Source organism: Lissotriton vulgaris, chromosome 3_1, assembly GCF_964263255.1.
Source record: "Lissotriton vulgaris chromosome 3_1, aLisVul1.2, whole genome shotgun sequence".
NCBI lineage: Eukaryota > Metazoa > Chordata > Amphibia > Caudata > Salamandridae > Lissotriton > Lissotriton vulgaris.
The window spans coordinates 2,010,214,867-2,010,242,185 of record NC_141689.1 but is presented as its reverse complement, the minus strand read 5'-3'; the positions used below and the strand labels follow the sequence as shown (position 1 = coordinate 2,010,242,185).

Below are 27,319 nucleotides of genomic sequence, written 5' to 3'. Positions count from 1 at the left end.
CAGGGCCGATACTCAAGTAGGGCAAGCCTCCTTGAGAAATCTGTTTGGGTAGTCTATAGCCTACTCAGACTTGTTGATGAGATTACGGTCTTATCATTCCTTTGCCCGCAGGGAAGAGGAGAGGCTCGCTATTCTATTCTAATGCTTATGACTATTGAGGATCCCCTGGAAGAGAAGGATTAGTTACTTAGTTCTCTTCCAGGGGTATCCTCATCAAAGTCATAAGCAACCCTCCCGCCTCCCCGGGCAAAGGATACTCTTTAATAAGGAGATATTGTTAACCTATTTGTTACTGGGTTTGTTTTCAGTCTCTGAAAAGAACAACTGACCTAACTGTCACCCCTGGGGCATGATGGGATACAGGGGGTCATGAGTGCCTTAAAGGCACGGTGTCAGTTTATTGCTGTTCAGCTACAGGTTAGCTTTTCAGTCTTTTTAGACTGTGTGTTTGCAATGCAGCCTGGGAGCTTCCTATGCTTCCAGTGAGTTATGAGAATTTCTGCTGTTTTCTGAGCATTAAAACAGTTTCTAAACAATCTTTGGTGTTGTTTCTCATGTTTCTAATGCTAATTATTCATGTATGGTGGAAATTCTTCACAGCATATTTCAGCTCTGATGTTCTTTGGCTGCTATTGCATATGTTTATTTATATATATATATATATATATATATGTATATATATGTGGGGCACATATAATATAGTGTTTCCGGGGTCCCGCGCATGGGCGGGAATATTCTAATGCTTATGACTATTGATGAGGATCCCCTGGAAGAGAATGTTGTCTACATCAAAAGGGAAGGCCACGAGCAGTACTCTTCATACAGACCTATCTCCCTCCTTGACCCGGAGGTCAAAATATTAGCCAACATTCTGGCCCTTTGCCTCTCACCCTGCCTCCACTAATGTATACACCTGGACCAGTCCGGCTTTATGCCAGCCAGGAATACTGCGCTTAATCTCGCCGTCTGTTTGGGGTACTGGGCCGGGCCTCTACCATACAGGAGGACTCAGTGATCATGTCTTTGGACGCCAAGATGGCTTCCAATATGATAGAATGGCCTTTCGTGTTTGCCGCGCTTGAGAGATATTGTTTTGGAGGTCGGTTTCTATCCTGGGTGCATTTACTCTATTGAAGGCCCTTGTCCCGAATCACGGTTAATGGTGGCCGGTCGGCAATTTTTCAGTTGCGGAAAGGCACAAGACAGGGCTGCTCACTGTCGCCCCTGTTATTTGCTTTGGCTCTTGAACCTTTGATGATATGGATTAGAGGTGACCCCCTTATTCAATGATATTTTACTTTACTTGGCCAGACCCCAATTTTCGATTAACAATTTACTGCATATATTTGACCTCTTCAAAAAATACTCCGGTTATACCATTAACTGGGAAAAATCACTGGTCTATGTTTTGAGTGGGGAGCGTCCGAACCTCCGTTCGGGTTGTGAGGCCAAGATAGTTACAGATGGCTTTCGGTATCTCGGCATATATACATCACGTGCGATATAAGGGTCTTCCACCAGCGGAATCTAATACCTCCCTTACATCTTCTCTGTGCTGACGTGCAACACTGGAAAACACTACCTCTTACACTCGTGGGAAGAGCCACCCTTTACAAAATATGGCACTCCCCTGCTTCCTCTATGCACTGCAGAATACGCCTCAATACTTTCTGTCAGTTGAATCTGAGGTTCGCAGTCTGCTTTGGAATAATGGTACGCCTCGTATTGCCCTCGCCAAGCTTACTAAAAGCTGGTATGACGACGGTAGCGCCTTGCCAGTCATCAGATTTTACTACTGGGCTTCACAGTTGGTGGTTCTTAACCACTGGCCTCACAGACCCATTACAGACCCGGCATATAGGATGGACAGGCACAATATGTTTCCTGGCAATTACTTGAGGGCTTTGTATGGCGGGACAAAACATGTACCCAGACATACCCCGACCTCCACCACGGTTTCCAGATAGCATACTGCAACTGCCTAGTTGGGCTGGAAAGGTAAAATCACACAGGTTATCCCGCTGCCTGCATCCTGTCAGTTAGGTATGCTTTCAAAGCAGGCAGCCAAGGTTTGATAAATGGGACCTGATCAGCCTCTCTAGGGTCTGTGATCTGTGAGCAAAGTGTGGGGTTGCACCGTTCGGCGACGTACAGACACAGTATCAATTGCATGAGGGGGAAACTCTTCGTTACCTTCAGGCCCGCAGCGCATTACACAAAGCATTACCTAAGGGTTCTGACCTACCGGTTTCCTCTCCTTTGGAGCACAGGCTACTAGTCTATTACCTCCCAGAAAAATCCATCTCACTAACTTATCGTAAAATCCTCAATAACTCACCCGAGAATTATGACAAAATATGCACAACACAGGCTGACGACCTAGCAGACATGACCGATGAGGAGTAGAGGGAGGTCCTGGCATCATCCCAAGAGTGGCGATCAGTTCCTGTTTTAAGCTCATCCAACCTAAAATACTCCACAGAACCTACTACACTAGTTCTGCACTTGTTAAGATGGGACTTATCAGCTCCCCGGTCTGTCGCCACGGCTGTGGTCACACTGGTACCTTCTTACACCAATGGTGGAATGCCCGAGCCTTCAGAAATACTGGGGAAGGGTTGACCCCACCATGTCCCAGATATGCCATAAATCTATTGATATGTCCCCACAGCTTTGTCTTCTGAACATCTGGGATGCTACTGATTTAGCTAGAACTGAAAGAACGTGGGTTTCTCTGGGCTGCATGGTGGCAAAACGTAACATCGCCAGAACATGGATAGGAGGGGTTCAGCAGTGATACACGGATTGGGAATCCGATATGGATTGGTGTATGCAAGCAGAAAGATTGGTGTATGAAAGCAGGGGATGCCCGGGTAGGTGGACGAAAATATGGGGCCCTTGGAACGAGAGCAGAGGTTGGCTATGTACCCCCATTAGCGATGCTCCCCCATTCGTAGTTGATAATGAGACACTGTAGGACTTTATTGACTATGTGAGACCATGTTACAATTGATTGTGCTACAGACCCAATATAACGATTCGTTTTTGCTCATATTTCTATACTTTGAATTTGAATAGCTAGACGACGGTCCTGTACTGCATCTGTTTTGATTTGTATTGTATTATTTTGCCATTCTTTCAATAAAAAGATTTGTTTAAAAAAAAACATATACCTGATAAAGTGTGAAACTGCTGAGGGAGTTTGCCAAACTGGTGCCTAAAGGCCCAAAGAGCATGCATTGGCGTGGCATTCTTTAAAACGTTCCAGGGCAGAGTCCAGCCTTTTGCTGAATAGATGAGAGCTGTTGAAGAACATGTCCATTAGATGTCCCAGGAGAAGCCTGCCGATCTCATCCATGCATGGCATTTGACAACTATGCTGCTTATCTAGATAACTAGTGGTGTCTTGACCTGAGCGGATAATGAACGTAACAGCAACATGGCCATCCCGAATGGTTTGGACCAAGGAAGCCTGAAATTCTTCTGGCGCGATCGGTAAGATCTCACCAGTCATGTCCAAGAGTGCATGTGTTTAACATCCTAGGAGGTAGCTGGTGCTGAATGGTCTCAAGGCAAGGCAGGCTGATGAAAATATTCTCTTTCAAAATGTTTCAATGTTTGCAGTAGTCCGAAAGGCATTAGTGTTTACTCTGCTAATGGAGATCTGCACCACCAAACTCTCAGGAGCTGGATGCTGGGTTACAAAATCTGGGTCACCTGGAGCTGGTTTATGGCTGTGTGCTACCTGGCGATTGACCGATAGGCCAGAATCGCTTTGTCCATGTGCCCAAGAGCAGATCAATGAAGGCAATAGAGAATGTAGAAGAGATTCATTTAGTACCTGGCCAGGCTAAAGGACCTCAGTAAAAACATTTGTTTTTACCTTCATACTGGGGAGGTGGTGGTCAAGGACTTCAGCAGCTATCCTAATGATTGTCATAAAGGATGTACTTTCCACAGTTGCTGACTTGGGGGTGGGTAAAAGGACTGAGGGGAGGGAGGACCATCTCAATATATGAGAGGCATACAGCTCACTGGCCTCTTGTAGATCAGAGTATAAATAATCCCCATTATAGGGCAGCAACAAGACAACAGTTTATCTTATAGGATAAAAGTCTCCTTAAAGTAATCCTGTTTGAGGGTACAATTTCTGTGGAGCCGCTGTGGAGCTGTAAAAATTGACCAAACAGTAGACCGTAACACAATATTGGCATAAATCTATATGTGTTATACCTTAGATAACAATGTTTATACCCTTGTGTAACTAGGACATTCAGCTTGCCGTTTGTTTTCATTTATTGTATTTGACACTTTCACTTCTTATGTATAATTGGTAATCTCATATAATAGCCACAAATTGCATGTTTTGTTTTGTTTTATAGAATTTTATTTTGTTCCTCCTAGTGACCCCACTGCAATGCTTTATGCCATTGGTATTTTTTGCCACACGTTCCTCTAAATATCCTGGCTGATTACAGTACTTCATTCTTTAAACGCTCTTGCGGTCTACTCCCATCTATCTGGCCTACATCTTTTACTGGTCCTGCACGTCACCGTGCCTTCCAACGCTTACCAACCGCGAGACACACAAAGTACTGTGCGCATCCCTTCCAGGGTTGTCCTGCCACATAGCCTCATGTACGTCTCACCATGCCACATACAACAGTTTATGAGCATGCCTCTTGCAGCCCAAGCATCGTCTCCGTGACGCTGACTTTGGCGGCCCACGTATTCTTTACTCTACACGGATTGTTGTGTATTTCCATACAGTGAACTATCCTGTCCCCAGTGCGGCCTATCAAAGCACGTTGCTGCATTCTACTAATCGCCAGATTAGGGCTTTCTCCCTTCAGTAGGGTAAGTGCATCAGACACTCTACTGAGTCTGCTCCCTCACTCCCCTTTCATCAAATTATACAAATACTTGCTTGCTCATTTTTCCCCGAGCACCCAGGTGGATCCTACGTGAGTGACCCCCTTCCTTACCACTTATTTGGGGTGCATGCAACCATTTCTGGTACAGTATCACTCTGTATACTCAGGTACGCTACCAACTCCAATACCCTTAAAGTCTTTATGTTTCTCACTGTACCCTTGCACAGTTAGATTTCCATTACTTCATTACGTGTCCCTCATTCCATGGTCCTGATGAAACCCCTACGCCCCCACCTGTTTAAGGGGTCGAAACATCAACAACTCATACTATAACTATAACTGTATCCGGCCTTTCCAAATTAAAAGAAGGCCATTGTTTGACATCGTTCATTTGAAAATGGTTGTTTATATGTATTAGGAAACCCTGCTCTGTGTTTCAATTTGTCACCCCATTTATTTTGGTTTCTTTTACATGGGACACCGAGCACTGGCTGCATGTTTACAATACAGACTTACTATTTCTTCTGCAAAACAGTATTTGGTCTCTTTACTGTGTTCTGTATAAAGTTTCCCCATCGCCATCCTACTTTAGTTTTATTTGCCATTGTGCTCACAATTTATGAAGTATTCTTACATTGTCCACCAGAACCATTATTTTCTTGAATATATTTAAGGTTACAAAGAGCACAGGAGTCACAATAGGCATGGGATGTGATCTATCTACTTTGAGAGTTCTAACTAGAGAGAATATTTTATTGGTGCAATACATAATCCAGCATGTTTCCTTTTGAATGCCAACACTACATGAGCCAAAGTAACATACATTAATGTTGCATAAGTTCATGTTCTTGGATGTTGGCTAGTCTCCGACTTATTTCTTTTTCAATTGGTGAAAGCTGGGCTGCAAAATTATCAATAATGGTACATCTTTATACACTACTGCTTATAGGAAAAAGTCCTTCTGAAACCTTTTTTTTTTCTCTTTTATAGTGGTAAAATATTTCTTAGTAGAGAGAGAAAAGTCTTGCCTCCCTTAGGGAAGACTCCTCTTAGGTTAATGTGGTACTTTCAAAATTAATGTGCTGCCCTTTTTGAAACTTTTCATAATGCTACTTTCCAAAATATCTTGGGGAAAGCAGCTTTTCTGACATCTGTCACTTTAGTTGTGCTCTGTGTTGTAAGGAACCATATACTATTTTGTAATAAAAAGAATGCTGTGATGAGAACTCATCCTAGTTTTCTTCCTAAAGTAACTTCAAACGTCTCTGTCAATCAAACTATTTCCTTTCCAATGTTTTCTTTCTGGCTGTTCAGCTCTCCAGCAGAGAGAACTTTACAATCTCTTGATATTAACATGGTTTTACAATTATACTTTAATAAAAAAAAACATTCAAAATATGACCATCTATTTGTTAGTTACAGCCATGTACAAGTGTAGCCACTTCTAAAATAGACAATTTCTCGATTTCTGAAAGACCATTCCATGATAAATAAATATTCTACCATTGCAAACTAAGAAATGTATCCATTGCTGCCATGTTTATACCGGCCACTTGGAGGTCGGTACATATTTTTACAGAACATTCAGATTCAGATTCCAGAGAAGATAGCCAAGTAGAGCAAGCTTCTTCAGGAAATGTTTATAGGTATTGTACTTCCGTTTTTAGCTGTCATTGTCTTTGCCTTTTACATAGATGGGCTTGCTTAGGACTATAAATGAGGATTCCCTGGAGTACAAAGAATAATTACGAACATGTAATCTGAGTTCTCGTCCATTGGAATCCTCATTTTAGTCATAAACACTCCTTCATCTCCGGAGAAGAGACAAAGAAATTTCCTAATGTCATTACATGATCCTAGTAACAAGGGAACTGGCACACCTACTACCAACAGGGCATTATGGAATACAGGTGCTATGCTGTGCTTTAAAAAAGCAGTAACAGCTTTTCTTGCCCATTAAAAAAAATACTGAACATCCTTCTTCTCACCCTTGCTTTAAAAAAAAAAAAGATCAGTGAAAGTCTTCTTGTCACTATAAATAAAATAGTGGCTTTCTTACAGTAGCTCAAATCACAAAGGGCATGCAGCTCCTCAAGACGGACAAAGTGAAAAAGAGGTAGGAGGTAGGGGATCCTCCTTGTCGGAACTAGAGTCCTCACACACCCAGCAAGCTAGGTGTCATGTTTCATCATTTGGACCTGCTCCTCGTCGGGTCGGCGCTGCAATACCCGACAGGCACTCTTAAAGGGGCTCTTTGGCGGAGAGCTTTCGTTCCTTGCCGTATCGTGCTGTGGGTGTGAGGGGTCTAGGTTGTGTAGATGTGGTGAAAGTGCGTGATATTAAAAAAGGGTGGATAGTCCAAGTGAACTTTTATTCAGGCTCGCTATCCACCTTCTTAAAAGCAATTAGAGTGGCCGCTCTCGAACGTTATGGTCCAGTGGAGCTAGGCTCAACTCTCATGGTCAATATGTTTCATGCACAGTGGTCTGGTGTGATACGTGGCATTTCATTAGGACCTAGTGGGTGCACTATCTACACGCAGTGGCTGGTAAAAAGGTTCCTACCTACCAAGCATCATGAATGCGAGCACAGTGTCCCGCCAATACAAGTGGTGACCTAACTGTAGGGAGAGTGTCACTCCATTCGGTGTTCGGCTCTAGACACCAGTATCGCGGTGTCCTACCCTCGTTAGGATGTATGTTGATGCACCTATCCTGTCTCGCCGAATCCGGGATCCCCTACCTCCTTCCTCTTTTTCACTTTGTACGCATTGAGGAACTGCATACCCTTTGTGATTAGAGCTTGACTGGACATGTCTGCTGGACCTCCTAAATAAGCCCTAGTAGTCCCTTCTCTTGCGAATAATTCTTACATGGCGCCGCGGCCAGTGTGACTGACTCCGGAATCTGGGGATCACGGTTCGATCCGCAGGGCCGGTGGCAGATTAGCCCAGCACTATGTGACTCTGGGCAATAGCTTGCTTAATCTTCCCGATGGCCCCCAGCGCCTAGAGACCCTTACGGGTGATTGTGCACTTTAAAAATGTGGATTATTATTATTATTATTACATTTGCATCATTTTTAAAGAAAATTGTTGAAAACGGTCTTATATGAAATATTTGGGCTGTCAAAAACACACTGATTAAAAAAAAATAGAAAAGACAATTGTATATATTTTTGTAACAATTGCTCAGAGAACCCGGTTCTAGATGGACAATGGACAATTCAATGTGCATGGCGCCGCGGCCAGTGTGACTGACTCCGGAATCTGGGGATCACGGTTCGATCCCCAGGGCCGGTGGCAGATTAGCCCAGCACCATGTGACTCTGGGCAATAGCTTGCTTAATCTTCCCGATGGCCCCCAGCGCCTAGAGACCCTTACGGGTGATTGTGCACTTTAAAAATGTGGATTATTATTATTATTATTACATTTGCATCATTTTTAAAGAAAATTGTTGAAAACGGTCTTATATGAAATATTTGGGCTGTCAAAAACACACTGATTAAAAAAAAATAGAAAAGACAATTGTATATATTTTTGTAACAATTGCTCAGAGAACCCGGTTCTAGATGGACAATGGACAATTCAATGTGTATGACTATAAATGAAGACTCCCCTGGATAGGAAGCTAGATTCACTTTTCCATAGGGAACATGGAAACATAACAGGGGGGCACCCCCCATGGAGGTAGAACATGCATTTTCCTGTAAAACGGGGCCTGGTGCTCCTCTGTTGTCATCCAAAACCTCAAGTAATACAACAAGGCAGCAAGAACTTCATTTTCGGATTTAGAATTGTATAAATACCCAATCCCCGTAAATTTTGTTACCATCCTTTCCTCCAAAATCTTGATATAAACAAATGTATCTTCAATACAGCACTAAAGGGCACTGAAAACAGGAAATTGAAAGTGGAAGAAAGGAGCACATACCTGGTTTCAAGCCAGCAGTAAGCTTGACATCCTTGATAGTAGTTTCCTCATTTGAGTGAATGGTCACAATAAGGCAGTACATTTCATTGGTCAGTGCAGGAGGCTCATGACGGAGCTGAACAGAAATTTTTGGAACTCTGGAAATAATCCTTTAAATTTCAAAGACAAATACTACTGATAAGTGTCTGATAGACAACTCTTTTTACAAAATTCTCCACACCACTAAATAAGGCTTTGAACAAGAGACATAATGAAAAAAATAAAAGCATGTTACAAAACATCTCATGCAAGTGGTAAAGTAATGACTACTTTAGACAACTGTGTATCAAAAGAAGAATACAAATATGTTCAACTTTGAAAATAATCTTGAAAACAATTTAGCTAAGAAAACATGCTTATAGACATGGTCTGTCTTCTATTCGTTACTAGGGAGTGCACATTTCAACATAAGGAACTGTTGCAAAGTGGCCATTCTTCCTGGACTGATCAGCCAATCAGTACTGTATGGAAAACTTATAAAGCAAAAACTGGTACATTTCAGCCACAGTACACCCAGTAATATGCCACAAAAGCAGCCACTGTCACGCCATAGGGAATTCGCCCTATTCACTACAGGCAGTTTCTTCTTCGCCAAAGCATAGAATATTTGAATGTGAGAGTGACCCAAAAGAAATAGTCTACTTCATGTAGTCTTGCCCTTTTTAGCGTGAGCAAAGACCACAAAAGCTGGTCATCCATCCCATCCGTTTCTCCTATTGATTAAAGCAGATTGAGATTGTTTTCCTAGGTCCAACTGTGCATCCAATTCTCTTCCTTAGAAGAGAGTGGACCAAGAAAGAAGGATGAAGGAGTCTGGGTAAAATGACCTGTCAGTACTACTAGGGTCGTAAGCTCGCTGACTCTGCATGCAGGAACGCAGTTTTCAAGATCAACACATTTAATAAAGAATGCAATTCCTAAATCCATGTACTATTGTTCAACAAGAGACAAGGGAGAAAACGAGCATCAATCCCTTCAAAAAGCTTCCCATCAAGAGGGACTTGAAGTGAAAAGACTGACCAGGAAGGCATATGAATTTAGATAAGAGTGCCAAGTAGCCTTTGACAGTGGAAACATCACTGCTGGGCATTAGAAATTACAAAACGCAGAGCATCTGAGACCTGAACCCTGGAGGGCTCTCGGCCCTCTGTAGTATCACCAGGGAACAAACTTGTACTAATGACCAGCATAAGCCAAGTTGGTGGTTGACTCCCTAACAGCCAAGATAACATCAGCGACCTCTTAAGGAAGATGAAAGGCATCACTTAATCTCCATGTGTGGAGGCTTTCAGTAGGAGCATCCATGAGCTGGTATGCAGAACCTAACCACCATTCTGGTACAGCAAATCTTCACTGTCCAAGAGGTAACACAGATGCTGAACATCTTTGCCAAGTCAGGACTCAGGGGATTGCTCGAGATGTCTGGAGAACCCAAGACATATGGAATTGATTGGAACACATTTAGAAGACCCTTGTTCCACTACAAATGGAACACATCTCTCTGCTACCTTCACAGTGGAAAGTGCAGGACCCTGACAAAGGGCACTTCATGGCAAGCAAAAAGATCTATGTATAGTCCACCCAAACATAAAACGATTATAGCTGTGAGTTTCTCAAGGTGTGTGGACATATCTCAAAATACACATAACAGATGCTGTAGGCAGCATGGCATCCAAATGCTCAGATTCACAGTCAGGCAGTGCAGGTGGGAAAGCAGTGGGCTTCAGTTTTGATGATGATGCATGAACTACCAGAGGAGTGATTGGACAAGAGAAATTTAGGATGGATTAAGCAAGCCTGTGGCCAGTGGACTGCCAGGCCTGAAAAGGGATCTTCCAAGCAGAAAGCATGTATTTGAGCTGGGCCTCGTTAAAAGACAGGAATATGATTGTGAAAATTAAGTCAGGAGGTTTGACATTGATTTATCAGTCAGGAGGAGGACTTGAGCGTGTCCACAGCTTTGGTATCCGGGCCATGAAAGAACAAATGCCTTCCCAAGGAGGAACTGAAGTATAAGGGATATCCCTGCATGAGAATTCCGACGACAATGGCATTTCAGGAGGTCCATATGAAGTCTAGAATCAATTTAATGTGGTGAATGAAGGTGATCAGCTTCTTAAACATCTTTGTCAGTGTGCTGAACCTATACATGGCATATCCAGTGAGACATAATCAGAGCAAAAAAGCTCACCTCTTGGCCCTGGAAGAGTAATGGCCACTGACTGGTCTAGAAAGCATGCTCCAATGTTCTTCCAAGTGAGAAATCTGATGCCCTCTAATGATTGAAAAAACTGGTTGAATCAGCTGAGTATGTGACTCTGGGAAAAGTGTTGCCAGATAAACGCATTTGACTGCAGCTCTGTTTGGGAATGAACCATTAAATGAAAACGGTACCCCCTACTATAGTAATTTAAGGTCTGGGATAAGGGGAAAGTCAAAACACTAAACAATTACACATAAAAAATACACACGACCTGTATCTCTTCAATGGCTGCTCAAAGTGCTCTGTGGGTTGACAGGAAACAATTTAAGACCACATAAGAATGTTACTTCAGCATATTATTATTATTATTATTTTTTTTTTTAACCATTATCACACAAGTTGGTGCATGCTGCTATACATTGTTATTTACAAATCCACAGTGTCGTTTTTCATTATTTAAACCTTATTTCATTTCTTCAATATCAGAATGCATTTAAACAAACAAGAAAACGTATTTTATTTTACATATTTTCTATCCAAAAAACATAACATATTTAGATGCATTTCGGGTGTGTACCTATTTCCACACCATATCACAATGCCACTCCCTCATTCATTCATTTAAAAACACACATCCTCTCACACATGCCATTCAGGCCCATCCCAGCCACTCCTCGCATTCAATGAGAGTTACAACAGGAAACTCTCTCAAAATTCTGCTGCTGTGTTGTGGGCCAGAATCTCTCACAGAAACGGTCAACACATGTTTCAGTGAGCGAAAGATAATGATAATCCACGCACTATAAAACATAGGTTACAGTTGGCCAATAGGGGATGAGATCATTTTATCGAGTTGCTGTAATTCCAGTGGGGTCCTACGGGTACTAAGTACAACTTCTCCTCATAATATTTCTTTAATATCCTATGTTGAGCAGGGTTCTTAAGTCATGGGCTTCTTTCCGTTTGCTTACATGATGATGCCTCAATAGGGCACCCTGAATAAGATTTGCGTATTGAGTGCCTCACGTAAAACCGGACTACATACGGGTTCAAGAAGAATTCATCTGGATGCCCTATTAAAGCCCTAATCAACCTATCTGGAGTCCGGTTTTGCTCGAGGCACTCGATAGGCAGATCTTAATCAACCCATACCAAGATACGGATAAAGGATGTCCGCAAGGAACGCAAAGTGAGAAAGAAAGGGCCAGAGCCCATCCAACCCAGGTATAGTGCGAACTAGCACAAGAAGTGCTAACGTCTGAAGAGAGTAAAGAAAGGATATCACCTAGGTCAGGACAAGATGATGTACCCTAGGCCAAGAACCAGGCCCCTGCCTTTGAGTCTGATAGGAAAGAAGGACAACAGATAGAGTGAAAGGAAATACCCACGGCTAGTGTGGAGAAACACTCAACAGCAGCAGGGGGCAGGGAAACACAAAGAACCCCCCACATGCACCAACTACCGACATGCACCGTTGTACCAAAGTGCGGTGCGGCATGTGGAGTTCCCTGGAAAGGGTACCATCGTGTGAGAAACACATGGAGGATTACTTATAAGGTATACAGAGGAAGTGTCCTTGGGACAGGGAACAAGGTAACCATGCATCCACACAATACCATGAAAATACTAGAACTTGGATAGAAAGCAAAATAACACTGTGCAGCCACTGACATATGAAACCAACAGGGTCAAAACAATGCCCGGAAAAACAACCAGGGACCATAACCTGTCATCAACAGGGTGAGAATACAAGAAAAGAAAATACTTGTAGGGGCAGGAGTACCACACCGGTACCGCTTTTGTATTTTTGTTAGTATTAATTGCATTTACCCTGTTTTTAGAACTATCTTTGTGTGCCCTCTCACTTGCACCTTAAATTGGGCCCCCCACCGCGCTTTTCGCGGATCTATTCTATTTTCTTATCAGCCTTCGTGTTTGGCGCCGGGCGCCATCTTGGGGGTGGTGTGGAGCGAGTGTGCCACTTGTTTTGAGCGCTCTAGCGCTCATTTTCAACACAGGTGAGCCCTACTTAATGCTCGCCACCTGCGCGCAGCGGTGACGCGCAGCGGGAGCGCCAGACTCTCGCCGGAGTCAAGCCAGAGTCCTGCCCGTCTGCGCCCGTCAGCGTCCCGGAAGCGGTCGGAGCGGCAGGTGGGACTCTACCACCAGGGATGTGTCCCCCTGGGACCCCCGTTTTGCGCTATTCCCCTAGCGAACTTCGCGCTTTCTATCCCCATGGCTCTGGCTGTCGCACTGTTTTCCCTGGTCGTCATCATGGGAAATCCCGTTGCCCGGGTTGTGGCTGGTGCCCGATCCGCTTGCTCTCCTCACGGCCGAGCAATAACACCTCCAGGATGGGCTTCGGTTGCATGCTATTAAACACCAGGTCAGCATGCAAACATGCGCAGGACATCTATGAGCTTCTTGATATAGAGAAGCCACTATGCCTCATGCTTACTGAGACATGGTGGGGTGACTCTTCTAACCCTGACGTCGTTATGGCCATCCCGCCTGATTATAACATCTTCAGAAAGGATAGAGCCAAGGGAAGGGGAGGTGGAGTGGCGCTAGTGGTCCGGAAAGGAACCCCCTGTGCGATCCTGCCAGCTATTGACATCCGAGGCTCGGAGACCCTAGCCTTTTCTATCACTCTATCGCCCCACCAATCCTTTAAGGGACTGCTCATATATAGGCCACCTGGTGCACCCGGCACCTTCTTTGAAGATCTGGATCTGGTGCTGGTGGAGCTGGCCCTGAAAGCTGAACATTTTATCGTGGCAGGCGATCTCAACTTTCGGTTGGATGATCCATCCGACCCGGCTGCCACCAAACTCTCTGAGGCGCTGACCCCGCTGGGGCTCATCCCTTACCTTCAGGAGCCAACACACGAGAAGGGGCACACCCTCGACCAAGTTTTCTCGTCTGTCCCTCTCGAGGGTATAGAGATTACTCCTGTCCTTTGGTCAGACCACTTTCTTGCCAAATTTGTGATCAAGGGCATAGTCAAATCAGTGCCTATGCCGGCACATCAACAGGGTCGTGTCCATAGGGCATTCCATCGAGTAACCCCAGAGATGCTGGCTCAGGCAGCTGTGGCCCACCCCTGCCTCCTTTCAGGTGATCTAGACAGGGATCTGCAGACCATGCAGGACTGGTTTTTGGACAGGCTTAACGACCTTGCCCCGGAAGTAACATCTCGCCCGACACCGAAACGGGTCTCCGCGCCTTGGTTTACCGCTGCACTGTCGGCTACGCGGCAGCAGTGCAAGGTAGCCGAAAGAGCATGGCGGGCACAATATGACACTGTTGCCAAGGTGACCTATAAAACGGTGGTTAAGGCTTATCACCGGGACATCCGCCTAGAAAAAAAAAGCTTATCTAGCCAGGAGAATTGATGCTGCTTCCAACTCCTGCAAGGAGATTTTCTCCATCGTGAGAGAATTCACCTCCTCTTGGTCTAACACCTCGGACCAATAACCATCTGGTACCTGGGCTACGGACCTTGCTGACTTCTTTACGAGCAAGATCCAACGCATCCAGGAGTCATTCCTGGTACCAGTGTCTGCGGGCCAGACTGAACCTGACATCATCACCCTGCCACGGGCCGGGCTAGGGGCGACGTTGAGTGTGTTCCCTCCAATCTCTGCTCCGGACTCCCTGGCTCTAATGGGCAATTTAAAATCGGGTTCTCCCCTTGACCCATGCCCTGCTAAATTTCTAGCGAAAGACGCGGAGGTGATCAACCCGCTGGCCAACCCGCTTTTAAATCTTTCGCTGAGGCTTGGTGTGGTCCCGCAAACCTGGAAGCAGGCGATGGTGATCCCCCTTGCTCAAAAAACCTGGCCTAGACCCGAAGGCCCCGGTTAATTATAGGCCCATCTCTCTGCTGCCGGCCCTCACGAAGATTCTGGAAAAGCACGTTCAAGGCGTGCTTTCCAATTTTCTTGAATCTAATGAGATCCTGCACGCCACCCAATCGGGCTTTCGCCCCCATCTCAGCACTGAGACAGCGCTCCTGGAGGTTTCGGAATCCATTAAATGGGTTCTGGACTCTGGGGGCAAAGTCATGCTGGTGATGTTAGACCTGTCGGCGGCTTTCGACACCGTTCCCCATGATGGTCTTCACGCTAGACTCTTCGAGATTGGCTTACGGGGGACGGTGTTCGATTGGTTTTCCTCCATTCTAGCCGGCCGCCGGCAAACGATCTGGGCCCCGCCTGATTCCGCCGTGATGCCGCCTCTGGGAGTCGGGGTCCCTCAGGGCTCTATTTTGAGCCCGACCCTCTTTAACATCATCATGACCCCGCTGGCGGCGTTGGTGGAGTCGCATGGTGCCCAGATCGTATCCTACGCGGATGACACCCAGCTCCTCTTCTCTTGTAAGAGAGGAGGTGACTTTGATGGGGAGAGTATTCGGGATTGCCTTGGGGCTGTTTTTCATTGGTTCCATCTAAACAGCCTTAAGTGCAATTCCGACAAGTCCGAAGTTCTTTTCTTTGGGTGTGACACAGAGCCAGATTGGCAGACTTGGTGGCCACTGGATATGTTCCCTCCGTCGTGCTCCTCTCAGGTTGCTAAGAATCTGGGGGTGAAGATGGATAACAGGTTAACCTTGAAATCCCAGATCCTGGGGGTGTCGGGCATCTGCTTTGGCATCCTTAGGATGCTGCGGAGGTTCCTTCCTCTGTTATCCGTGGAACATAGGACGCTGACAGTCCAGGCTCTGATTGGGTCCAGGTTGGATTATTCCAACATTCTTTACCTGGGCCTTCCAGAGTACTTGCTGCAGCGGCTTCAAGTGGTGCAGAACGCCGCGGCCAGGGCAATCTTTGGCCTTAGTAGGCGCTCCAGTGCCTCGGGCCTGTTGGCAACTTTACATTGGCTGCCCATCCGCAAGAGGATCGCCTTTAAGGCGCTGACCTTGGCCTACAAAGCTCTTCACAAGGGGGGAGCTAAGTACCTCCAAAAGAGACTGGTCTTTTATCATCCGACCAGGTCTCTGAGGTCGGAATCCCTGCACCTTGCTGTTGTCCCTCGGGTAAAGAAAGCGCGCCTTGGAGGCCGCTCTTTTGGATTGCTGGCGTCTCAGCTGTGGAACTCTTTGCCACTGGCCCTGCGGGGAGCCACTAGCTTGCTGGCTTTTAGAAAAGGCCTTAAAACTTGGCTGTTTACTCAGTAGCCGGTCTCTCTTGAAATCCTGGCTCACATTTTCTTTTAGTTTTTATTTGGTGTTATGTTGTTATGTCGCAGTTTCTTCTCTTTCTCCAATAAAGCGCCGGGACACTCTTTTTGAGTAGCCGTGCGCTATAGAAATGAATAATTAACATAACATAACATAACATAACATAACCGGGTATCATTCCGAGTTGACGAGTGAAAAGCAGAAGGATCACACATAAAAGGAAACAAGGAGGCCATCCCCAGAAAGACTGAGTATGGGGAAAGAAGAGGATGGGCACAGTAAGCAGGACCTAAAATTTGTCTCCTCTCTGACTATCCCAAAAACGGCATAAAGCAGAGTCAGCTTGAAAGCCAAACAGATTTTGACCATCGACCGGCGTGTCCACCACGGTAGACTGAACAGCCTCTGAAAATCCAGAGGAGCACAGCCAGGCACGCCAGTGAAGAGCTAATGAAAGAGCCATGGCTCGTCCGACAGAATGTGTGGAATCCATGCCACAGAAATTTTGCAATTTAGCCACCTAACAGCCATCCTGGAGTAACTAAGTATGAGTGTCCCGGGTATCATCAAGGAAAGAGGGGAGAAGGCACAAGACCGTATCCCACACCACATGAGAAAAAACGCCTAAAACCTAGGCGGTATTAAGGAACCACAAAGTAGTCAGAATATCAAAGAGAGCTTCACTGAAGGGGAGCACAGGCTCAACCCTCATCTGGCTCTGATGAAGCACCCCAAGTAGGGGATCAATGGCCACCTCTACAGAAGAAAGCTGCAGCGCCAGAACCACAGCACTTCTTCGGAAAAGCTCAGCAAAAGCTGAGCTAGCCTTAGTAGTGACTCTAGGCGGGAAAAAACAAACCAGAGGATGGTGAAGAGTCAAGGCCATTTAACTTACCAAGGTCAGACACCAACTAAAAGTCCGGAGGAGGCTGAATAGTGTCACTCATATCAACAAAAACATCACCAAAATACTTGTTTCCCTGAGGGAAAAATAGCAGGGGGCTCCTTCCAAGGTGGACGAAGGTAGCCCAAAAAGAACTTTTCTGCCGACATCGCTCCAGACATCAAAGAGGTGGCACCTCAGTGTCGGGGAGGAGAGGGATAGTAGCGGCGATCAGCAATGTCGCCGCTGATGCCGGCGGATCCAACACTGGTGTCACAGGTGGGAACTCTGAAGAGCTGTGCTTGGAGCCAGATTACCTCACTGACACTGAGGTAGGTCCCACCAGCTTGGAGTCAGTCAAGGCTTCTCTGGCCTTCATGGGGCCATGAAGCTTAACAGAGGGAGGCGGAGAACCAAAAATAGCATGATGGGGAGAGATAGTATTCCCTCATCTGATCCAGAGTCTTCTCTGCGCCCGGGAATATTGGAATGTGCGAGAAAGATTCTCGCTCCGACTCTGTAACCAGAGGATAGGAGGCATTGCTCAGACACAGAGCATATGTAGTAAAGTCGGGGAATACAGCGACTCAACCACCTACGGCGTGACCAGTCGACAGCACAGATGAAGAACTGTGGAAGCTGGTCCTTGGAGGCAGAACAGAATCACAGCTGTCGAGGGACCTTCAACCACTGTGTTGTTAACAGTCATGTGACGCTCCTGCAACACCGATGACCAAAGCTGAAGACATGAGCTGCACCCTTCGGAGTCAAGGTGCACACCCAGACACCACATGGAAATAGAATAAAGGTACGGGGTAGACAAGACCCCGAAAATAGCCAGAAAAAAGAACACTGTGTAGTCGATAAACGTCGAGATAGGCCAAAAATGGGCAGAGGCACCACAATACGATCCGCATGGTAGCGCAGAAAGGAAGATACTGACTTCAGAGCATCAGAGGAGGGCTTACATGGACTCTGTCGACATCACATCCGGTGGACATTGACGTCACTGAGGCACTCCATAGAGTGACTCAGTGACTCTACCAAAGTCCAAAGTGCAGAGATACTGCTTTAGAAAAGTTTCCGGATCCAGTCGGCAGAGAGCAGAGACATGTAGGCTCAGCAAATGTATTGAGACGAAAGGGCTGCATCAGCTGAGATGTAGAACAGCCATCTATGTATGCCAAGATAGAGAATTCACCACTACTCCCAGAGATGCTAATGGCATTGTTGACCTGCATATGTTTTCTAGTTGTGGCACAGTTACTGCATCCATGTGAGTGGTACCCTGAAATTTAGGGCCTTAAAACTAAAGGGGGCCCCTAAGGGTTGCGGCATGAATTGTGCCACCCTAAGGGGCCCCTCACCAAGCTTATGTACACTGTCGCTGCCATTGCAGCCTGCGTGTCTTGGTGCAGAGAAAACCTAAGAGTCGACATGGCACACATCCTTGTGTGCCATGCCTGCCAGCACTACATGTGGTATAGGTAAGTCACCCCTACGGCAGACCTTGCAGCGCTAAAGCAGGGTGCACTATGCCCATGAGTGGCCATATCTGCAAGAGTAGATATGTCTTGGTTCACCCTTAAATATTACTGGTACACAGGGCAACCAAAACAAGTAAATGGGCTGGACACTCATCATTACAAGTTAACCAGCTACATGATGGCTTCACTGTACCCTAAGATGTTTGGTACCAAACACCTAGTCTTAATAAATAATAAATGCACCCACAGGGCACCTTAGAGCTGCTCCCAGAAAACCGATCGACTACTAGTGTGTTGGAGGACTGGTCTTGACCAGCCAGCCACCATAGACAGGTTTCTGACATCCTGAGGTGAGAGCATTCGTTCAGAACAAAGCCTGCTCTGGGCGGAGTGTTCTCCCCCTCCTCCAAACAGGATGGGCATTCCAGGGCAGGAACCTTCAAAGCCCTGCCACCTTTGTTATGCAAAGGGATGGCGTATAGCAAGTATACCCTTGTATGCCAAGGTACGTTTCGTGCCAAATGTTAACAGTGCAGGAATGCCATTATGGCCCATAAGGTCGCCAACAAGTTGGGTTTGGTATTTAATTTCAGGGGGTGTCTATCTAGGCTACCATCTAGCAAGCAATTAAAGTCCCCAACCCATATTAATGGCTTCCCTATGTGGGGGATTAACAGTTTATTTAGTTCCAAGTAAAACTCACCATTGTCCACATTACGGGAATTAATGTTGACCAGACAAACCCCCATGCAATCCAACACGCCATGCCCCACTATATATCATCCCGCTATGTCTGCTTTGTATCCATGAACTTGTGTGGCTATCCAGATTGCCACCAGTAGCACTTCACAAATGAGTTAAGCCCACTTAGGTTTTAAGTTATAAATTTAAATTGTCACATCTTTTATAATCTGCCCGCTGCTTTGCCACCATCGCTGCCAAATATAAATGTAAAATTAACATTTGAACCATCCCACTCCCCAGGTAGATACTATAGAAACAATATGTTCATCCCCATACATGTCCAACTCCAACTGTACCCTCCCTATCCCTCCATCCCCAGAAGAATGTCCAAACCAGTTCCGTAAATCTAACATGGATATCACATAAACAGTAATCCATAACTGAAGGTAAGTGAAGATCACGTTAGCTATCACCCAGGCATTAAATAGGCGGCAGTCTTTGCCTGCCGTCATATGACCATGTTCAAACCACACTCAGTCGTCTGAAATAAACTCCACGCCAGGTGGGGGCGGCGTGTGGCCGGACGGCAAGTGTGTCCCACCGACAACACCGTCCCGACCCTGGTCTCCACTCACTCTCAAGCGTACCCTCACATCTATTGCACGTGAAGGGAAACTTAGCAAAGAAAGGAAAGAGAAGAATGGGGAAGGGTGTCTGCCTGCCTTGTAATTGGTCCCATCTCAGTCTCTCCATGTCTTAGCCCATGTCCACAGCATCCACTTGAGCCCTATCCACACTCATCATAGCCCCCCTTCTCCCTGCTCAGATGTGCCCAGCTTCTTTCAGCACATATTCATCCGCAAACCTCCCCTCCTCCGGTGCGGATAATTTCTTGTCACCCCCCGTGCGGAAACTGTCTTGCCATCCCCCCCACATTGAAATTATTAGAGAAAGTAGGACAAATAAGATACTTACAGTTGCAAGTGTAATTTTTTTATTTTAAAAACACATTTTGTGCCATTTTGTCACCTCCTTCAGTGATGACATCCGGGGCGGCACGCACCCACCGCAACCTCCTGCCTACGCCACTGGTCGAGCGCATTGTTCGTCCGGATCGTCTGCCACGTCCACTATTCTTTCTCAGTGTGCCAGTGCCAGGGGTCCTCGCTGCTGCACCCCCTGATGCAGGGTCTTCCCTTCTCTGGGCATTTCCCACCAGTCCCATCCAGCCTCTGATGAAGTAAAGAAATGGGCATGATTGTCATGTAGGACCTTCAACTTAGCTGGATAAAGGAACATATATTGGAGATTCATAGCCCTAAGTTTGTGTTTCACTCCTCCAAACAATGCTCTCTGTTGGTTGCACTAAGCACGTATAGTATGGGAAGATGCGTATCACATGGTTCTCGAAGACTGTATCTCCATCTCGACGTGCAGCTTTTAAGATATTGTCACGGTCTCTGTAATCTAGAACTTTTGCAATGAGAGTTTGTGTTACTGCGTCTGCGGGGGCAGTGGGGCTCGCGCCCGATGTGCTCATTCTATCACAAGATTGCTGAGAGATCCAACCCCGAGAATGTTTCTTTGATCCAGGTCTCGAACAAAAGTTCTGGTGTTTTCCCTTCTACTCCTTCCGGAAATCCAACAAAACGGAGTCTGCATCTTTGGTAGCGACTCCCTGCATCGTAGTTCGAGGATGGCAGACTTAGCGGTTAAATCTGAAAGGGCTGCTTTCAGGTTGGATACCACGCAGTTAAGGGACGTTCTGATCGGTCGCTATGGATCTTTTCACCACAGTGCGAAGGTAAACCTGCAACAGCCCTATATCAAGGGACATCACATCAATCTTGGCCTGTACAGCTGCACCGGAGGTCTTTATAGCTGCTAGAATGTGTGCTCTGGTTAAGGCAATCGGTGCATTGTAGCTCTCTGTGGACGTCTCGCTTTGGGTATCTGGCTTCGATGCGCCTCCCAGCACTGCATATTGGTCTGTCTTTGTTTTTTTGTTGTACCCCTCTTTGCGGCCGGTCCTTCCCAGAGGCTATACTTCCCTGGTTGAAGGTTAAGTGCATGCAGTGTCAGTGCGGCGTGAGTGTGGCAATATAACTTATGTAGTCTCTTCAGATGTGCTTCAGTGTACTGCAGCACATTTCACTACAATATCTTCTTCTCTGCACTACCCAGCGCCGGTGTCCGCCTCCGCAAGACTCTGGGTTTGTGCATATTCAAGTTTCTATTTTGACACCAATGTGTGGGCTCATTGCATTTCTAAAATGTTCCTGGCGTCAAGGTGTGAAGCGGTGTCATTAACGGTCCAATGAGAAGCCCACCAGTGCACACCTACACCAGGCAAGATAACACTTTGCACCTCTGCTGCCTCGCCACTGCCCCACAAGCTCTATGGTGCATGGCCCCCAGTAAAAGGGCCCCCCTCTCACGTCACAGCTTCAGCTGAGTGGGCAATTTCAGGGCGATGCCTCTAGTAATCAGTGTGGGCTTCGACCTGTGTCTCTCATTGGCTTAAGGGCGGCAATGTTGCAGGGGCATTGTCTCTAGGCCCAGAACACGTGACTGGGCACTCTTCTCTCTCAAATGGGTCCCAGCCGCATTTATAATAACCTTTGGGGGTAGAGAGGGGGGTTTGGGGGAAGAGGACGCCTTGTGTCCAATTATATAGTAACTAATGAACTCTGGAGCTCCGGGTGTGGCCCGGCCTACGGTGCAGTGGTAGCCACAGCTGGTGGTCAGCTGAGCATGTCTGGGTATGATACTTCTGTAGTCCGATGCAGGCCTATCCCGTGAAGCCGTTCGCGACTCCGCCAGAGTCCGACTCTAGTGGGGGCTTGATACAATGTTTGAAAGTATGGCTGCTGTCTGGGCCCAGTGCATCCAGGCCCCCTCTTCTTTTCCAGTGCTAAATTAAGGTCGCACGTCGGCCCCACCTCTTACCTCCCGCTGCTCCACGGCCAAGGCCACCTCTGCGTGAGGTCCTGGTGTCACCAAACACACGGCAGGCCCCATCCGCCAAGCACAGACGACCTCCTCAGCCAGGGGCCGGGTCCCGCACCGGCACCCGGCTGCCGCCTCCACTGTCCGCAGGGGAGCCGGGAGGCTGGGGGTTGGGGGAAACAGCCTACATTGTGCAGTCCGATCAGCTCTCCAACGTCAGCGGCCAGGGATAATGTGAGGCCCACTGCAAACTGCTGCTCCCGGGCCTTGCCCCCGCTCTTGACACAATAGCGGAGTGGTTAGAGGAAATTAACGGATCTTTGGCGGGCGGGCTACGAAGATTCTCAAGCTGCATCCGCTCTGGCATCCATCTTGGCCACACCCCCCTACCCTCTTCTCTAACTGAGATAAGAGAACCAACTGTGGGGAGGTCAGGAAACCTGAGATTTTTTGGCAGGTTTATTAATATCCCCTCAACGTGAGGCCCTTATTCTTTCGTGCTCTTAAATGTGAGGGCTTGTTAAAGTTGCTCACTATATGATTACACAGATGTAAGCATTGTTATAGTAGCGTGCACACTGCACCTTAAGTTCTAGAGCCATAAAAAGTGAGGGATTGAGGTAGTTAATTGGAGAGCTGCAACATAGTTTACACTATCTGCTGCCAGCAAGCTGGTATTGAAGCAACAGGCCACACTACCCTACCCAACAGTGGGAGACTCCAGCAATGGCAATGGAAGGCAGCCCAAAACAAAAAGGTTTTCTTTAATACACAAATTATAAGGGTACCCTGGCAAAAGCTTAACACCTTGGCTGCTAATGGTTTTCCCCTCCTGTGCTAATCCTACTAGAATCCCATTGTTCATGACGAGCTCAGCTCGTCATAAGCACAGCTCCACTGTACCTCATGACGAGCTGAGCTCGTCATGAGCAGCGAAGGGGTTAAGAAGCTAATTCTGCTGACCCACTGAGGTGTGACCATCATCAACCGATGCTTTTGGTCCTACAAAAGTTGAGCAATCCCTGAACATATGTCAGGGAGGAGGCAGGAAGCAGGGATAACGCCATCCCTCCCGAATAAATATCTATGAGATAAATGTTGTTCCCTTTCAGTTTACTTTCCCACAAAAGATTAATTTCTAGCAGGGAAAAGTTTGCTTACAACTCATTATCATCCCAAGTCCTGGTTTATCTGCTCCAACTGCTTGTTTTAAATAACTCAAAGTTGAGTCACTGACGGGTGAATGCCCTCACCTCGCCTGCCACAGCTAACATATTCTAGATACCCGACACAGGGACAAGGAATATTATCCTCCTCAATATTTTTATAAAACATGATCATTGGTATTGATGACTTAAACAGACAGATCTTCAACATGTTGAAGGTTTTCAGACTTGTAGAAACCGGTATGGGGCTATATAGGAGTCCACCGTACACCAAACCGATTGCAGCTAGCATTACGCTCAGTATGATGGACAATATCTAACTTTAAATTACACTTGTGGCTTCAACAGGTAACCAGCTCTTAAAACATGTGAATGAATGACCACCTACTCAATTAGCATTGCTTTATTTAGACATTCGCGTAAATTCCAGGTTCACAAATATGGTTTAAATGTAGTGATGAAATAATGTCCAAATTAACGTGGTGTATCCCTTACAATCTCCAAAGTGGCGTTATCCTTCCAAGATACACACAAACACCTGATACAATTTAAACTTAAACTAGCGAACTTCAAAATCATGTTTGATACATTACACATCACAAAAATACATGGACATGTGATAAACATGGATCTCCCTGGGAAAAGTAATAGCAAGTAGAGGCTGATCAAATTCACACGTTTACAATATATACAACTGGTAAGAAGCATTGGGATTAGATATTTATTCTGTTAAAGGATTTCCCAGGAGTGACTACATTTCATAGAATCATGACAACAGTATTGAGATTACCAGATCTACATCTGCTAAGGTAAAAAACACTTAGCTTTTAGCAACCACATTCAAGTGATTTTTCATTGATAACAATGAGTCACACCTCAGGCAAAGCCTCCCTTGCAATAGGAAACTAATTCATTTGTTACTTTGTGGTAGAATATTTCACCATAACTTGAGGTAGAAATCTCGAGTTTAATCAAGCTGTGATGCTCATTCATATAATCCTAAACTTGCTTACACCGACATTGAAGGATAGAAAATATTCTGAAACTGAAGGTGGAATATCTTCAGCTAGGTGACTGCCCACGGCTAATGTTAATATACTGCATTGACAAAACAAAGGCTCAATTAAATTGACTCAATTTTTAGGTCTAGCCTAGAGTCAGCGCTTAATCGCTGCTCTGGTGAAGATCTGCTGTAGTTCAGTACGTAAGGGAAGCCCCGCCCACTCGGCCGCCCATAAATTTCATTGGCTTGTGTATTTGTCCTTCCTAAATGCTGCCTTCAGATTTGTTTATAGGATTGTTAGTCCCTCCTTATTACGGTCATGTCATCATTTGTATCCTCCCATGGCTACTGGCCCTTTTACTTTGAGTGTTACACCGTACGTGTTATTTAGACTGTGAGCACTATTTTCTTTAATGAAGTTATCCTACTGCCTTCTCTACTCCCCACTCCCTCCTGTTGTCCGTGCCTTATCACCCCCCTCCCGCACTCCCGTTGTCTGTGCCTTCTCCCCCACTTCCCTGCACTCACGCTGTCCAAGCCTTCTCCCCTCACTCCAGTTGTCCGTGATGACTGCCATTTGCAATGCAATAGGTCTCGCATAAATGTGAGTCCTATTGCATTGCAAATGCTTGTTTTATTTGGAAGCGAAAACAGCAGGGTAGCAACAGTCAGGTGAGCCAGACCGGAGGGAAAATATTACGAGCCCTGAGTTTTGTTACACCCAGGAACTGATTCTACCTAAAATTACAGCTACAATGGGACGAGATACGGTTGCAATGGCCGAGGCCCATGGGGACTGACGCTGCGTGGAGGAACCAGGAGGGGCAGCAGTGGGAGCCACGCGAGAAGCAAGAACTACAAACTGTGAGCTCCTGGGGGACATGCAGCGTCCTGCAATATATGCACAGACTCATCATTATGCCTTATTGTGCTAGTGTCTGTGTAGAATTTCCATATAGGTGAAGAAACATTGTAGATTTCACTTGAAGTTTATTCATATACAAAGGATCCCATCCAACAGCTGCCAGAGTAAGATTCAACTGAGCAACATTCTTCAAAACATCAATGACCTCACCACACTCCAGATCCATGGTAGAAGTGGAGAAGTGTGGCTCAGGGGTTAGAGGCGGCAGACCCGGAAGCTGAGAACGGTCCTGGACCAGGGTTCAATTCCCCGCCTCGGCGGGTCTTGGGCTCAAAAATTTCACGGACTCGATAATTCTCGTTCCGGTGCCTACTCGACTCACGGGTTCACACTCTGCGACTCTGGGCAATAGCTTGCTTAATCTCCACTACGGCCCCTCGCGGCGGGATGCCTGGCTTTCACCTTGTGGATACCCTGCTGGGGTTATCTCACGGGGGAATACCAGGACGGGTTCCCAAGGCAAGCGCCTTGATGCCTTCGGGTGATACGTGCGCTATATAAATCGCAATACATTTACATTTACATTTGTTGCACAGTGACTCATTTTCATTTCTTGTTCTCGAAGTTTCCTGGCTAATTACTGGGGATGTTTTCTTAACTTTCTATAATTATGCTTCCCTCCTTTTTCCCCCCGCCAGGAGTGAGGGCTGCGTGCACTGAAGGCAACTGTACCCCATGCGAGATTAAATCTCGTCAGCCCCTCTCGCAGGTCCAGCACGTAGCTCATCACGAGCCCCTCCGTAATCTTTGATCAGGTACCACAGGCTGTGCCAGGCAAGCAAATGTGTTTTGGGGGAAGGAGCGCAGGTAATTTTTTGATACAGTTCCACAGAATATTTATTTATTTATTTTATTTATTTTTAGCATTTGTTAAGCGCGAACAATTGCCCGCAGGCGTCTCGGCGCTGTACTGTTGAATGCTCTCCTATTAGGTATCATGGAAAAGTGGGAATTTTTAAAGATTAAATAACCAGGTTTTCAGTTTTTTCCTAAATGATATCAGATTTGGGCTAGATCGTATGGATTGCGGGACTGTGTTCCATAGTTTAGGGCCTACCACTAAGAGACGTCTGTCTCCCCAATTGACCAACCTGGTCCGTGGCACAACCAGGTCATTTTGTTTTGCTGAGCGCAGTGTCCGGGAGGGAGTATATGGGACAAGATGGTCTTTCAAAAATTGCGGCGCTTGGTGGTGAAGTGACTTATAGACAATACACAGTGTCTTAAATTTAATTCTGTTCCTCACTGGGAGCCAGTGAAGACTTCTCAGGGTCTCAGCTACGGGCTTGAATTTAGGGGTGTTTGAAAGTAGTCTGGCTGCCGCATTTTGGATTCCCTGCAGTTTCTTGATGACCCTTGCTTGGGCACTGGCAAACAAGCCATTACAATAATCCAGTGCTGACAAAACAAGGGCGCTGACAAGTGTCTTGCCAACATTTTTAGGTAGAAAAGGGAGAATCTTCCTGACTAGGCGTAGTTTGTAGAATGCCGTGGCGGCAGTCTGATTGGCATGTGCCATAAAATTTAGGTTGTCATCAAAGATGACGCCCAGATTCCGTACTTTTGTGGCAGGTTCAGGCACGGCTCCAAAAGATGACGGCCACCATACTGGGGACCAGCTAGGACTAAGACGGCCAAAAGTGACCACCTCAGTTTTATCAGAGTTAATTTTCAAGCAGTTTGCCGCCATCCACTGTCCTATGGCCAGCATACCTGCTTTGAAACTCTCCGCTACTGTTTCTCCATCATTTCTGATACCCAGAATTAGCTGAGTATCATCTGCATAGGAGGTAAGGTTCATCCCGTGCGCTTTGATGGTCTTTGCGAGGTCCGACACATAGATATTAAAAAGTGTCGGACTAAGGGATGAACCTTGAGGTACCCCACATGGTAGAGATAATTCAGCCGATTCAAATTGACCCAAGGTCACAGCCTGGGATCTCTCCGTCAGAAAGGATGCCAGTAGATTTTTTGCCTGGCCTTGCACGCCC

At 46.3% G+C, this 27,319-nt stretch overlaps 1 protein-coding gene across 2 annotated transcripts in view; it reads right to left on the bottom strand.

Moving 5' to 3' along the window:
- The window catches only part of TRAPPC11 (trafficking protein particle complex subunit 11), a 461,933-nt gene that overhangs the window by 248,887 nt on the left and 185,727 nt on the right, over positions 1-27,319 (bottom strand). For both annotated transcript variants that reach the window (XM_086962470.1, XM_086962471.1), the window contains exon 21: positions 8,808-8,956. In XM_086962470.1, coding sequence (XP_086818596.1) covers positions 8,808-8,956 — 149 coding nt within the window. The remainder of the gene's footprint in view (positions 1-8,807; positions 8,957-27,319) is intronic.